At 44.7% G+C, this 14178-nt stretch overlaps 1 protein-coding gene across 12 annotated transcripts in view; it reads right to left on the bottom strand.

Annotated features, from left to right (window-relative positions):
• LOC125451757 (anion exchange protein 2-like) overlaps window positions 1-14178 on the bottom strand; it is a 259376-nt gene that overhangs the window by 11046 nt on the left and 234152 nt on the right. For all 12 annotated transcript variants that reach the window (XM_059646290.1, XM_059646297.1, XM_059646298.1 and 9 more), the window contains 5 exons: window positions 12087-12303; window positions 11729-11935; window positions 10534-10682; window positions 4552-4746; window positions 3118-3339 (listed from right to left, as the gene is read on the bottom strand). In XM_059646290.1, the coding sequence (XP_059502273.1) occupies window positions 3118-3339; window positions 4552-4746; window positions 10534-10682; window positions 11729-11935; window positions 12087-12303 (990 nt within the window). The remainder of the gene's footprint in view (window positions 1-3117; window positions 3340-4551; window positions 4747-10533; window positions 10683-11728; window positions 11936-12086; window positions 12304-14178) is intronic.

Here is a 14178-nt window from a genome sequence, read left to right as displayed (position 1 = left end):
CACTCCTGGAGAGCAGTGGTGAGTCAATGCAGCACTGTCAAAGGGTCAGTGTTGAAGGAGTTACAGTTCTGGTGCAGGATCAGTGATGAAGGAGTGCCACACTGCCTCAGGGTCAACGCTGAGGGAGTGCCGCACTGCTGGAGAGTCAGTACTGAGGGAGCGCCGCACTGGCCAAGGGTCAGTGCCGAGGGAGCGCTGCACTGGTGAAGGGTCAGTGCTGAGGGAGTGCTGCACTGGCGAAGGGTCGGTACTGAGGAAGTGCTACACTGCCGGAGGGTCAGCGCTGAGGGAGCGCCGCACTACCGAAGGGTCAGTACTGAGGGAGTGCCGCACTGCTGGAGGGTCAGCGCCAAGGGAGCGCCGCACTGCCGGAGGGTCAGCACTGAGGGAGCGCTGCACTGGCGAAGGGTCAGTACTGAGGGAATGCTGCACTGCTGGAGGGTCAGCGCCGAGGGAGCGCTGCACTGGCGAAGGGTTAGTACTGAGGGAATGCTGCACTGTTGGAGGTTCCCTTCTGTTAGACTGAAGTTCCATGTGTTCTCTCAAGTGGCATAAAAGATGGCTCTTTTTCAACAGAGGATGAAAATTCTCCCAGTGGCCTGCCCAATATTAATCCAAAAACAGAAAATCTGGTCACTTATCTGATTACTGTAGCTTACCTACAGCTCTCTACATTACAAAGTGACTACACTTTAAACTTGGTCAAGAGCAACATTTCTAGTGTTTTTTCCAAATCGTTCTTTGGGATTCTCTGCAACCTTCAGAAACAGCAGTGAAGGCCTTGGGTTTACTAGTTCATCTAAAAGATATTGCTGCACTTTCCCTCAGTGCCACGCTCCAGTGTTAAGCAGAGACATTTGAGCTGATGTACCTAAAGTGGAACATGAAAGTATAACCTTCAGAGTCCTGTTGCAAGGTGTTGCCAACTGAACCATAGCTGATTTGCCACTAAACACTTTGGGACATATAGATAACAAGGTGTGAAGCTGGATGAACGCAACAGGCCAAGCAGCAGAGGAGCAGGAAGGCTAACGTTTCAGGCCTAGACCTTTCTTCAGAAAAATAGATGTTGTGAAAGGCAGTCCCTTTTGTTGTAGGATTGTAACACAGAATCTGCACTCTACATCAGCATGACACATTGCAAACTATTCTCTGCTTACAAAAGGACCCTATTTGGATGGAGAGTATATTCTCACACCAACAACTACTTTATTTGATGTGAAATATGTGAAAGAAAAGTAGTCCACATCCTTCACAAAGACGACATGTGAGAAAACAATAAAACAATGCTCCTTTATAGTCTTTTGAGCTAAATCCACTTATTTGTTAAATTGTACCAATGCCAGATCTTAAATTTCAATTCTACTGGTGAGTACAGAGTGTGACGCTGGGTGGGAGGGGGTGTTATTATTTGATTTTAGGGGAATGGTGGGGAAGAACCCAACGATGGGTGATAGAGAGCAGGCAGGTGTATGGAAGTGAGACAAAGACAAACAAACAGACAGACAGAAATGTACACACTACAATGACAGACAGACAAGCAGACAGACAGGGACACACAGAGATGATTAGTTATTAAATTAAGCTTTAATTTTATTTTTTAAAATCAGTCTGTTCAGGGATGTTATGAGATACCACTTCAGCAGGTGGGACTTGAACCTGAGCCTCCTGGCAAGGAGGTAGGGACATTACTGTCTCACAAGAGCCCTTTAACTTTAGGGTTAAAGTTGAGGGTCTAAAACAACGAGTGGCCAATGAACTCATATACTTTATTCTAACAACCCTCTTTAGTTTTTAGTTTTTGTCTGACACTGGCAGGCCTAGCATTGATCACCTTGTGATGAGAGTGGCGAGCTGCCTTCTTGCACTGTTGTAGTCCATGTACTGTTGGGATGCACACAATGCTGCCAGGAAAGAAAATTTCCTTGGATCCTCTCCTGTGGCCAGAGTGGAATTGAATATTTGTGCCAGCTATTTCCTCCCTCCCCTCAGTAAACACCCTGGGATACATTTCATTCAGTCATGGAAATTTATCTACTTTTAAGGCTGCCAGACCACTCAGAACTTCCTCTCTGTGTGTATTAATTTCTTTAATCAAATCAGAATCCTTCTTCTTGACTTCTCTACCCACATCATGGTGTGGTCATGGTATCAGAGGTCTGTTAGTGACAGGGGAAGCATCAAAGCACCCCTGGTAAGGAGGACGTGCAGCATTAAGTCACCAGCCCTGATATGTAAAACAAAGGTGTTGTAATCCCTCAAATGGAGGAGATGAAGGGGTATTCTAATTGAAGCATTGCAGATAAATAACCTGGTCAGTGGACAAAAAGAGCCTTGCAATTTTGAGCTAAACAGAAGTTATTGCCTCTCGGCCAACTCCAACAGATCATTAAATGCCAAGTTGCTAAGGACTGACAGCAGGGAACATTCCTTCATAAACAAGAGAGTGGGAATCTGCAACTCTTTCCCTCCAACCCACCCCCTCAAAAAATCCGGGTGTGGTAGGGGTCAATTAGACACTTAAAACCAGAATTGATGGGTTTTTCTGGGGTTAGGTTATTTCTGGAAACAACGTACACAGATGGAGTTGACAATTTTTTCTTTATTTGTTAATGGGATGAGGGTGTCACTGATTAGGCAGCATTTACTGCCCATCCCTAATTGCCCAAGAGGGCAGTTCAGAGTCGACCACATTGCTGTGGGTCTGGAGTAACATGTAGGCCAGACCAGGTAAGGACGGCAGTTTTCCTTCCCTGAAGGACATCAGTGACACAGATGGTTTTTTCCGATAATTGACAATGGACTCATGGTCATCATTAGACTCTTAATTCCAGATATTTTATTGAATTCAGATCCCACTATCTGCTGTGGCGGGATTTGAACCTGGGTCCCAAGAACATTGTCTGGGTCTCTGGATTAACAGTCCAGCAATGATACCACTAGGCCATTGCTTCCTCATCAATCACAACTTTGTTGAAAGGTGAAAGATGCTTGAGACACTGAATGGTCTTCTCCTATGCCAAAGATGGCAGGGACAACGAAAGCAACTCTGTATGAGGAAAATGAAAACACAAGAGAGGGAAGAATTTCTCTCAGGCCCTCACCAGTGACACTTACTCTCCCGGGCAAAAAACGGCTATTTTTAAACTTGCGCAAGAAGAAGGCGATAAAGAAGGTGCCGGCCATCAGGACCAGGGAGAGCAGGGCTGTGTTTGGCTCCCCTTTCCGTCTCCCGCTCTCTCCTCTTGTACTGTTGATTATGTTTTTGGAGGCAATGGAAGGCACAGTCACATTTTCTGTCATATTCGAACAGCCACGAAGAGGATGGTCTTGGAAAATCTATGAAAATATGAGTGAAAGTTTGTTAGAGCACAGATTAAAAACTCATCTCACATCAGTTCCTCCATCCTTCCCAAATATCCAACACTGATGAACCTCTAAACTCCATATGGCAAGGTCTGACATAGGGTGATGTGAAAAGGTGCTATTCTCAGGATAAATCCGGGGGACATTTCATTCTCAGGCTACACAACCCAGAATCCAGGTGTGTTCCTCTGGAGAACAATGTAGGGAAGTGTGAGATTAATCATTTTGGTCATAAGAACATACAAACAAAAAAATTTTAACAAGTATAAACTTTAAAATGTGGATGCATAGACTGGGGTGCATTCTCACAAGCAGCGTAGAGAGTCAGAATTCAGGGCATATTACCCCTGGAGTTGGTATGTGGGATGGGCTCAGTGGGGTAGGATCTGTTACTCTAGGATCGTTGGTGGGGTGAAGCTGTTAGTGAAAAACCATCTCTGTACCAGGAGGAGATGGAATATCAGTATTTAGGGTGAGTTAGAGTATCATTATTTTATTTTCCAGGCATTCTGGAAGAGGATAGTGACTGAAGTTTTGGGGGGGACTGTGTGTGTTATTGGAGGTGAGGGTGTGGGAGGAGGAAGAGGAGGAGGAGGATACACAGGTTTCAGTGAAGTTATCGTTCCAGGTCCTGGGTTTGGACGGGAGGTTTTAATCTGGTGGCACACATTACTTAAGCCTCTGGGCACGAATCAGGAGATATTACTGTGGAGGGAAATGGGGTTCATTTCAGGGGAGGCAATGGACTAGTGGTATTATTGCTAGACCATTAGTCCAGAGATCCAAATGATGTTTTGGGACCTGGGTTCAAATTCTGCCACGACAGATGGTGGAATTTGTTGGAGTCAATGAAAAATCTGAAATCAAGAGTTTAATAATGACCACAAAGCAGTTGCCAATTGTCAGAAAATCCATCTGGTTCACTAATATCCTTTCGGGAAGGAAACCACCATCCTTACCTGGTGTGACCTACATGTGAGTCCAGACCCACAACAATGTGGTTGACTCTGAACTGCCCCCTGGGAAATTAGGGATGGACAATAAAGGCCGCCTGGTCAGCAACGTCAACATCCCATGAATTGATAAAAGAAAAACTGGAAATGGATAAGAGGATGACCTGCAGGTTTCGTTCCTGCGTGAAGGTGCGGAGAAAAGGTATTTATTAGTCCAGTTAGTCTGCCTTACCTTAAAAAGCTTATAAAATGTCTCATAAATAAATATCAGTGAGATGAGGAAAGCGAAGATTTCCTGTGTGAATCTGGATATGAACCGCACGAGGAAAGAGCCTTCAAAGGCCACGATCACCACCACGATGACAATAAGCCAGATCCCAATCCATACACGGCCAGTCAGGTAGTCCATGTTGTTTGAGTTACAGAACTGGAGGAAGAAACTTGCTATCAGTCAAGTCACAAATAAAGAGGTCAGTGAAAAAAAAATGGTTGAGGATCACAGCAAGGAGCTTGACAAGATGCCCCTGTGTTCTCTTATTGTCTCTTCTCCCCTCTCTCCATTGTGCTTCTTCAGGGAATCACCAGCATTGAACACCCATCTCTGTTGCCCTCAATGGGTTTGTGGTGAGCTGCCTTCCTGAGCCACTGCAGTCCTTAGGCGGCAGGTAAAAAGTAACCGTTCTCTTATCAGACCATAGGGCTGCTCTCTCATTAGACAGGGAAGGCTGTTGGTGGTTTAGCCTTAGGGTGACCACACCAGCTTGAGAAGGAGAATCCTTCGTAGTAACATCAGCCAACGCAGGAATTAAAGCCACGCTATCGGCAACACACAGCAATACAAACTAGCTGACCAGCCAACTGAGCTAACTGCCTCCCCGGGTACACCCAAAATGTTGTCAGGGGACAAGTTTGAAGATTTTGATCCAACATCAGTTGAAGCCATAGTGATAACCTAAGTCACATTTAACACTGTTCATTTGAACTTCAGTAGGTTAATGGGATAATAGATGCTGGTGTAGCCTAATGAGATCATTCCCAACACTGCTTCCTTCCAGACTAACACAGAGCTGGTTGTGTGACCTGACTGGTGCCAATTTGAAGTGGCATCTTCTGCTTTCCAACTTATGACCTATCTCTGTTCCCAACCCTCTCACTTGTCAAGTCCATCACCTCACCTTGCCGAATCTCCTAGATGTTCCCACATGTAGCCTCTCCCTTTTCCTTTGGCTAGAAGCCTTTCCCTGATCCTCTGATTTGCAGCCACTTCTTCTGCCTGATCCCTCCACCTGGGCTTGGCCCTCCTTGACCCTCCTCTGAATTGTGGTCAGTCCCTCCTTAATATAGCTTTCACCACTTTGCTTTCCTGAATCTGCAACCCTGTTCAAAATGCAATCCAAAATCAAGGTGCAGGGTGGTGAAAGAGAGAGTCCCAGTGCTGCTGAAGTATCAAGCTTTTGGGGCTCTTGTTATCTACTTTCTTAAAAAAAGCTGCTCCTGTTTCTTGTTGGTACCATTTACCTCCACAGTGAGAGTTAAGATGAGGAAAGTGGGTGGGTGAGTGAGGGGAAGAATCTAGTTTCCAGGTCGATCAGTGAGTGGGAAGGCTTGACAAGAAGCATCAGTAGTGAGCAGGAGATACATTTTTATTTTATATGTTTAAATTAATTTCATAAGTTAATTCAGGAAATTCGCAATGTAAGGTGAGTCAATCACAACTTAAGGGTATACTGATTAATACAATTTTCTGATTAGAATACTTCTACAGAATCAGACTACAGTCTTTACATTAGTTTTAATAAGAAAATCTGATTCAGCTGAAATAGTGCTTTTCAGGACAAAAACCATAATTATAAGTGATGACTTACTGCACAGAATGATATATTGCAGGCTCAGGAGACCATTTGGTCTATCATGCATATACTGGTTCTAATATCTAGAACATAAAACATTACAGCACAGTACAGACCCTTCAGCCCCCAGTGTTGTGCCGACCTGTCATACCGATCTCAAGCCCATCTAACCTACACTATTCCATGTACGTCCATATGCTTGTCCAATGACGACTTAAATGTACCTAAAGTTGGCGAATCTACTACCGTTGCAGGCAAAGCGTTCCATTCCCTTACTACTCTCTGAGTAAAGAAACTACCTCTGACCTCTGTCCTATATCTTTCACCCCTCAATTTAAAGCTATGGCCCTCATGCTCGCCGTCACCAACCTAGGAAAAAGGCTCTCCCTATCTACCCCTCTGATTATTTTACATGTTTCAATTAAGTCACCTCTCAACCTTCTTCTCTCTAATGAAAACAGGCTCAAGTCCCTCAGCCTTTCCTCGTAAGACCTTCCCTCCATACCAGGCAACATCCTAGTAAATCTCCTCTGCACCCTTTCCAAAGCTTCCACATCCTTCTTATAATGCAGTGACCAGAACTGTACACAATACTCCAAGTGCGGCCGCACCAGAGTTTTGTACAGCTACAGCATAACCTCTTGGTTCCAGAACTCGATCCCTCTATTAATAAAAGCTAAAACACTGTATGCCTTCTTAACAGCCCTGTCAACCTGGGTGGCAACTTTCAAGGATCTGTGTACATGGACACCGAGATCTCTCTGCTCATCTACACTACCAAGAATCTTACCATTAGCCCAGTACTTTGCATTCCAGTTACTCCTACCAAAGTGCATCACCTCACACTTGTCTGCATTAAACTCCATTTGCCACCTCTCAGCCCAGCTCTGCAGCTTATCTATGTCTCTCTGTAACCTACAACATCCTTCGTCACTATCCACAACTCCACCGACCTTAGTGTCATCTGCAAATTTACTAACCCATCCTTCTACGCCCTCATCCACGTCGTTTATAAAAATGACAAACAGCAGTGGACCCAACACCGACCCTTGCGGTACACCACTAGTAACTGGTCTCCAGGATGAACATTTCCCATCAACCACCACCCTCTGTCTTCTTTCAGCAAGCCAATTTCCGATCCAAACTGCTATATCTCCCACAATTCCATTCCTCCGCATTTTGTACAATAGCCTTCTGTGGCGAACCTTATCGAACGCCTTGCTGAAATCCATATACACCACATCAACCGGTTTACTCTCATCTACCTGTTTGTTCACCTTCTCAAAGAACTCAATAAGGTTTGTGAGGCACGACCTTCCCTTCACAAAACCGTGCTGACTATCCCTAATCAATTTATTCTTTTCTAGATGATTATAAATCCTATCCCTTATAGCCTTTTCCAACACTTTGCCAACAACTGAGGTAAGGCTCACTGGTCTATAATTACCAGGGTTGTCTCTACTCCCCTTCTTGAACAGGGGAACCACATTTGCTATCCTCCAGTCATCTGGCACTATTCTTGTAGACAATGACGAGTTAAAGATCAATGCCAAAGGCTCGGCAATCTCCTCCCTGGCTTCCAAGAGGATTTGAGGATAAATCCCGTCCGGCCCAGGGGACTTATCTATCTTCACCCTCTGTCGGATTTCTAATACCTCTTCCTTGTGAACCTCAATCCCACCTAGTCTAGTAGACTGTATCTCAGTATTTTCCTCAACAACGTTGTCTTTTCTAGAGTGAATACTGTCGAAAAATATTCATTTAGCGCTTCCCCATCTCATCTGACTCCACACACAACTTACCACTACTATCCTTGACTGGGCCTAATCTTACTCTCGTCATTCTTTTGTTACTTAAATACCTATAGAAAGCCTTACGGTTTACCCTGATCCTATCCGCCAACAACTTCTCATGACTCCTCCTGGCCCTTCTGAGCTCTCTCTTTAGGTCTTTCCTGGCTACCTCGTAGCCCTCAAGTGCCCTAACTGAGCCTTCACATCTCATCCCAACATAAGCCTTCTTCTTCCTCTTGACCAGAGATTCCGCCTCCTTCATAAACCACAGGTCCCGTGCTCTACAGCTTCCTCCCTGCCTGACAGGTACATATTTATCTAGGATACAGGAGCTTTTCCTCGAATAAGCTCCACATTTCTAATGTGCCCATCCCCTGCAGTTTCCTTCCCCATCCTATGCTCCCTAAATCTTGCCTAATCTCATCGTAATTGCCTTTCCCCCAGCTATAACTCTTGCCCAGTGGTATACACCTATCCCTTTCCATCACTGAAGTAAACATAACAGAATTGTGATCGCTATCACCAAAGTGCTCACCTGCTTCCAAATCTAACACCTGGCCAGGCTCATTACCCAGTACCAAATCTAATGTGGCTTCGCCCCTTGTTGGCCTATCTACATACCGTGTCAGGAAGCCCTCCTGCACACACTGGACAAAAACTGACCCATCTATAGTGTTCCCAGTCAATATTTGGAAAGTTGAAGTCCCCCATGACAACTACCCTGTCTCTCTCACTCCTATCGAGAATCATCTTTGCTATCCTTCCTCTCCATCTCTGGAACTATTCGGAGGCCTATAGAAAACTCCCAACAGGGTGACCTCTCCTTTCCTGTTTCTAACCTCAGCCCATACTACCTCAGTTGACGAGTCCCCAAACATCCTTTCTGCAACTGTCATACTGTCCTTGACCAACAATGCCACACCTCCCCCTCTTTTTCCATCTTCTCTGTTCTTACTGAAACATCTAAATCCCGGAACCTGCAACAACCATTCCTGTCCCTGCTCTATCCATGTCTCCGAAATGGCCACAACATTGAAGTCCCAGGTACTAATCCATGCTGCAAGTTCACCCACCTTATTCCGGACACTCCTGGCTTTGAAGTAGACACACTTCAAACCAACGTCTTGCTTGCCGGTGCCATCTTGCGTCCCTGAAACTTTATTTCGGACCACCCTACTTTCAACTTTTACTATACTCGAACTACAATTTTGGTTCCCATTCCCCTGCTGAATTAGTTTAAACCCACCCGAATAGCCTTAGCAAATTCCCCCCCCAGGATATCAGTACCCCTCTGGTTCAGGTGAAGACCATCTAGGCCAATCCGTTGTCTTTTCCCCAAATCGCTGCACCCCATTTTTATTCAAATACCTATGTGATGTCTCCAGCACATTTCCAGACAGTGCATTCAGCCCCTAAACATACGCTGTGTGAAAAAACTGTTTCTCATATTACTCTTCCTTTCCTTGCACATCCTTTTAATCTGAGTCCTCGTCATAGGATCTTGGAATTTTATAGTGCAAGAAGAGGCTTTTCGACCATGTCTGTACCAACTCCCAAAAGAGCTGCCCAGCTTCTATCTATTCTATTCAGCCTACTCACGATTCTGAAAGCCAAAGAACAAATCTCCTCTCAACCTTCTTCTCTCCAAGGAGAACAGTCCCAATTTCTTCAGTCTATCCGCACCACTGAAGTTTCTCATTCGTGGAACCATTCTTGTAAATTACTTCTGCAATCTCTCCTATTTACATTTTCCTGTAAGGTGGCACCCAGAGCTGTTCACAGTATTCCAACTGAGGTCCAACAAGTGTCTTGTATCAACAAGTTCAGTATCACCCCCTTGCTCTTGCACTCTACACACCATTAATAAAGCTGAGGGCACTGTGTGCTTTATTAACTGCTCTCTCCATTCGTTTAGTCCAGAATGTCAGACTTAGGTTCTGGGGAGATGAGTTCAAATCTCAGCATGGTGGATGGTGAAATTTGAATTCAATAAAATCTTGAATACACAGCTCCCCTAATGATGACCATGTAACCACTGCCTATTGTTCGAAAACCCTCAACTGGATCACTAATGACCTTTAGGGAAGAGAATCCTCCTTCCTTACTTACCTGGGCTAAATGTGACTCCAGACCCACAGCAATGTGACCGACCCATCACAATAATGGAATACCATCAGCTACATGTCCACCCGCGCCCCCCCCGGCAGGTGGGCAGCTACAGATGGGTAATAAATGCTGGCCTAGCCAGTGACACACTCACTCTGTGAATGAACAAAAAAGCTGCAATTCCAATCTCCCTTACAATTTACAAATTCTTCCCACTTTTGACTAAAATCATGCGAAAGTCAGAAATTCAAGCTCACCTTCAGAGATTTCAGTCTGACATCGTGCTCAAGGGACTGCTGCAGGTTTGGAAGAATAGCACTTCCAACAATGCTGCATTTTCTCAGTGTGGAACCAGGCTATGAATTCAAGCTCTAGCTGGAGCTAAACTGCTTGCTGAGTGAGATTAGATCGGCTGTCCTTGTGTAGGACAATTTCCAACTGGATCTGAGCCTGAAACACACGCACCTTAAAGAAAGCTTCTTCAAAGACCAGCAGTGGTCCAGAAAACCCAACGACCAGCAGTGGTTGCGCTGCCAACAGGCCAAAGATCACCATTTGTATAGCCGTGGATATGATGAGCTCAGAAACACCGATTAAGCCCATGGTCTTCTCCCCTGAAGCAAAATAAAACATCATTTACATGAAAATCAGTCACCATCCACACTCGGGTAAATATTGCACAGCAAACCTACATCCACACCCGGGTAAATATTCCAGAGCACACATTACAGGGGATGGGGAGAGGGTTCTGAAATAAATAGGGAGAGAGGGGAAGGCAGATCGAAGATGGATTGAGGAGAAAATAGGTGGACAAGAGAGTGTTCATCCAGCTCCACACTTTGTTATCTCGGATTCTCCAGCATCTGCAGTTCCAATTATCTCTGATACAATTTTAACCCCACTGCAAAGCCTCTTCCAGGGATGCCTAACCTGAAGAAGTTATCCTCCTCCCTTCAGACAAACCTCAGGGGATCTCTCTCCATCTATCTTCTCCTCTATCCATCTTTGGTCCGCCTCCCCCTCTCTCCCTATTTATTCCAGAACCCTCTCCCCATCCCCCTTTTCTGGTGAAGGGTCTAGGCCCGAAACATCAGCTTTTGTGCTCCTGAGATGCTGCTTGGCCTGCTGTGTTCATCCAGTTTCACACTTTATTATCTTGGATTCTCCAGCATCTGCAGTTCCCATTATCTCTGATACAATTTTACTCAGAGACTGTTGGTTGCTAACAATATAAGACAGGGTGGAATTTAGGGTAATTCTCTTCCTTGTGCAGGTGCCAAGGTTTGCTTACAAATCAACATAAAATAAATAAATAAAATACCAATCTCTCAGTATTAGCATGTAACAATATACAAAATTTGTGGTTTGCAGAACAGTTGGTAAGTTTTTTGTACAGACTTTCACTGAATGTGGGCATCAATGGCAAGGCTCGCACTGTGTGATGATCCACAACTGCCCTTAAGAGGGCGCTGGAGAGCTGCTATCTCGAAGCACTGAGCTGTTTCTTACACTGCAACAATGATTGTGTTTCATTTAATTAGCCACCAAGCCCTTTGAGACATCCTGGGAGCGTGAAAGGCACTACAGAAACTCTTGTCTTTTCCCCAGTGATTCCATTCACAAACCATTCAACCTCAATGACACAAGTAAAATTTCTCACCGAGTAACCCTCCAAAGGTGATGGCTGGCGACAGACAAGCAAAGTAAATGAAGATGATGGCAGCCATGCACTGGGGGTTCAGAGCATCCTTGAAGTCACTGACATATTTAGGGTACCTCCGGTGTGCATCTCGGATAACTCCACCAAAAGGTTTCCCTGTCCTTCTGAGGGGGTCTTCCTCTTCTGGCTTCTTTGGTTTCAGGAGAGCTGGAAGGAACAAGAGGCCAAGTGAGTAAAAACCAGAGTGTGGAAAACTCAGCTCAAAGTGGGACATGATGATGGATCCCGATTCAAACCTCTGCACCCTTTCAGCAGGCTGTGTTCTAACAGCCTATACCCAGGTTCTTTCGCTGCCTACCTCGCTCCTCCTGAATCTTGATCTCCTTGGCCAGCACCTTATCCTCTTTTGCCTGTCGCTTCTTCAACATCTTGCGCTGGAACTGAGCAACAGAGAGGAGCAGCTCCTCCCCAGGGACATCAGAGGGAGGAATGACAATACTGCTGTCTAGGAACTCATTGATTGCGCTTAACAAGTCATTTCGATCGTCTGCCTGGTAAGCTGCCCGGTGAAAATTCTGTAAGACAAAAGCAGAGCACAACTCACAGAAATAAGGGATTGTGCAAGAGAACCGTGAGACAGATAAACAGGATCAGGCCATTCAGCCCCTCAAACCTGCTCCACCTTTCAATAATACCATGGCTGACCTAACAGTAACCTCAAATCAACACTCCAACCTTCCTCTGATGATCTTATCAATATAGTTAACATTTACACAAATTCAAATTTGTTCCAACTTTCAAGGTCCAATTCTAGCTGTATATAAAATTGAAAATGCCTTTTGGTTCCTCTCCCTATTGCAAATGATTTCTATATTTAAACAGTCCACTGCACGCATATTCCATATAAATCTGAACATGCATTTTCATTTTAATATATCTGATGGACTACTCAAAATGTAATGAAAATGAACCAAGTAAGGCACTGCACAAGATGGCAGGGTACAGACTCTGATCATAGACAACTGTATTCCACATTAAGATAATAAAATGTGAGGCTGGATGAACACAGCAGGCCAAGCAGCATCTCAGGAGCACAAAAGCTGACGTTTCGGGCCTAGACCCTTCATCAGTATTCCACATTAAACATGGTAACAACTGAACTTTGCGTTTAAACATTAGGAAATATTTAGGATATAAGCAGCCACCCAGCAGTTCAATAAACTTTCCTTAAAAGTAGAGTTGCAGGTAGATAGGGTAGTGAAGGCGGCGTTTGGTATGCTTGCCTTTACTGGTTAGTGCATCGAATATAGGATTTGGGAGGTCATGTTGCGGCTGTACAGGACACTGGTTCAGCCACTATTGGAACACACGCGTCTCTGGTCTCCCTGCTATAGGAACGATGTTGTGAAACTTAAAAGGGATCAGAGAAGATTTACAAGAATGTTGCCAGGGCTGGAGGGTTTGAGCTATAGGGAGAGGCTGAGTAGCCTTGGGCTATTTTCCCTGGAGCATTGATGGCTGAGCAGTGACCTTATAAGGGTTTATAACAGCATGAGCAGCATTGATAGCATAAATAGACAAAATCTTTTCCCTGGGTTGGTGAGTCCAAGATGAGAGGGCACAGGCTAAACGTGAGAGTGGGTAAAATTTGAGAGAGACCCAAGGGGCAATTTTTTCCACAGAGAGCGGTGTGTGCATAGAATGAGCAGCCTGAAAGAGTCCTGGAGGCTGGTACAATTACAATATTTAAAAGGCATCTAAATGGGTATATGATTAGGAAGAGTTTACAGCGATACAGGCCAAATGCTTGTAAATGGGACCGCATTTATATGGGATATTTGGTCAGTATGGACAAGTTAGACCAAAGGGTTCATTTCTGCACTGTATATCTCAATGACTCTGGGTTATATACACCCCATTGCTTAACAAGAATCTAGCCATCTCTGCCTTAAATATATTCAAGGACTTTGCTACACTGTTTCAAGAAGACAATTCTCAAGACCCTCAGAGAAAATGTTTTGCCTCATCTCAGTTTTAAATGGCCAATCCCTTAAACAGTGAATGAAACAGAAGAGGAGGAGAACTAGCATGGGAGAGGGTCATTGCTGATAAAGGGTGGTAGCACTGAAATTGACCTTTTCACTGATTTTACTGATCACTGAGAGTGAACTGATTCTGTGGTAGTTGGCTGGGTTGGATTGTCCTGCTTTTTGTGGGCTATTTTCCACATTGTTAGGTAGATACCAGTCTTGTAGTTGTACTGCAATACCTGGGTGTCTAGCGTACTTAAGGGTCATAGAGATGTACAGCATGGAATTAGGCCCTTCAGTCCAACTAGTCCACTCCCAACAGATATCCTAAATTAATCTAGTCCCTGTGCCAGCATTTGGCCAATATCCCTCCAAACCCTTTCTATCATGCTCACATCCAGAAGCCTTTTAAACGTCGTA

Source organism: Stegostoma tigrinum, chromosome 5, assembly GCF_030684315.1.
Source record: "Stegostoma tigrinum isolate sSteTig4 chromosome 5, sSteTig4.hap1, whole genome shotgun sequence".
In the NCBI taxonomy this organism is placed as follows: domain Eukaryota; kingdom Metazoa; phylum Chordata; class Chondrichthyes; order Orectolobiformes; family Stegostomatidae; genus Stegostoma; species Stegostoma tigrinum.
This window is presented reverse-complemented; position numbering and strand designations above follow the sequence as displayed.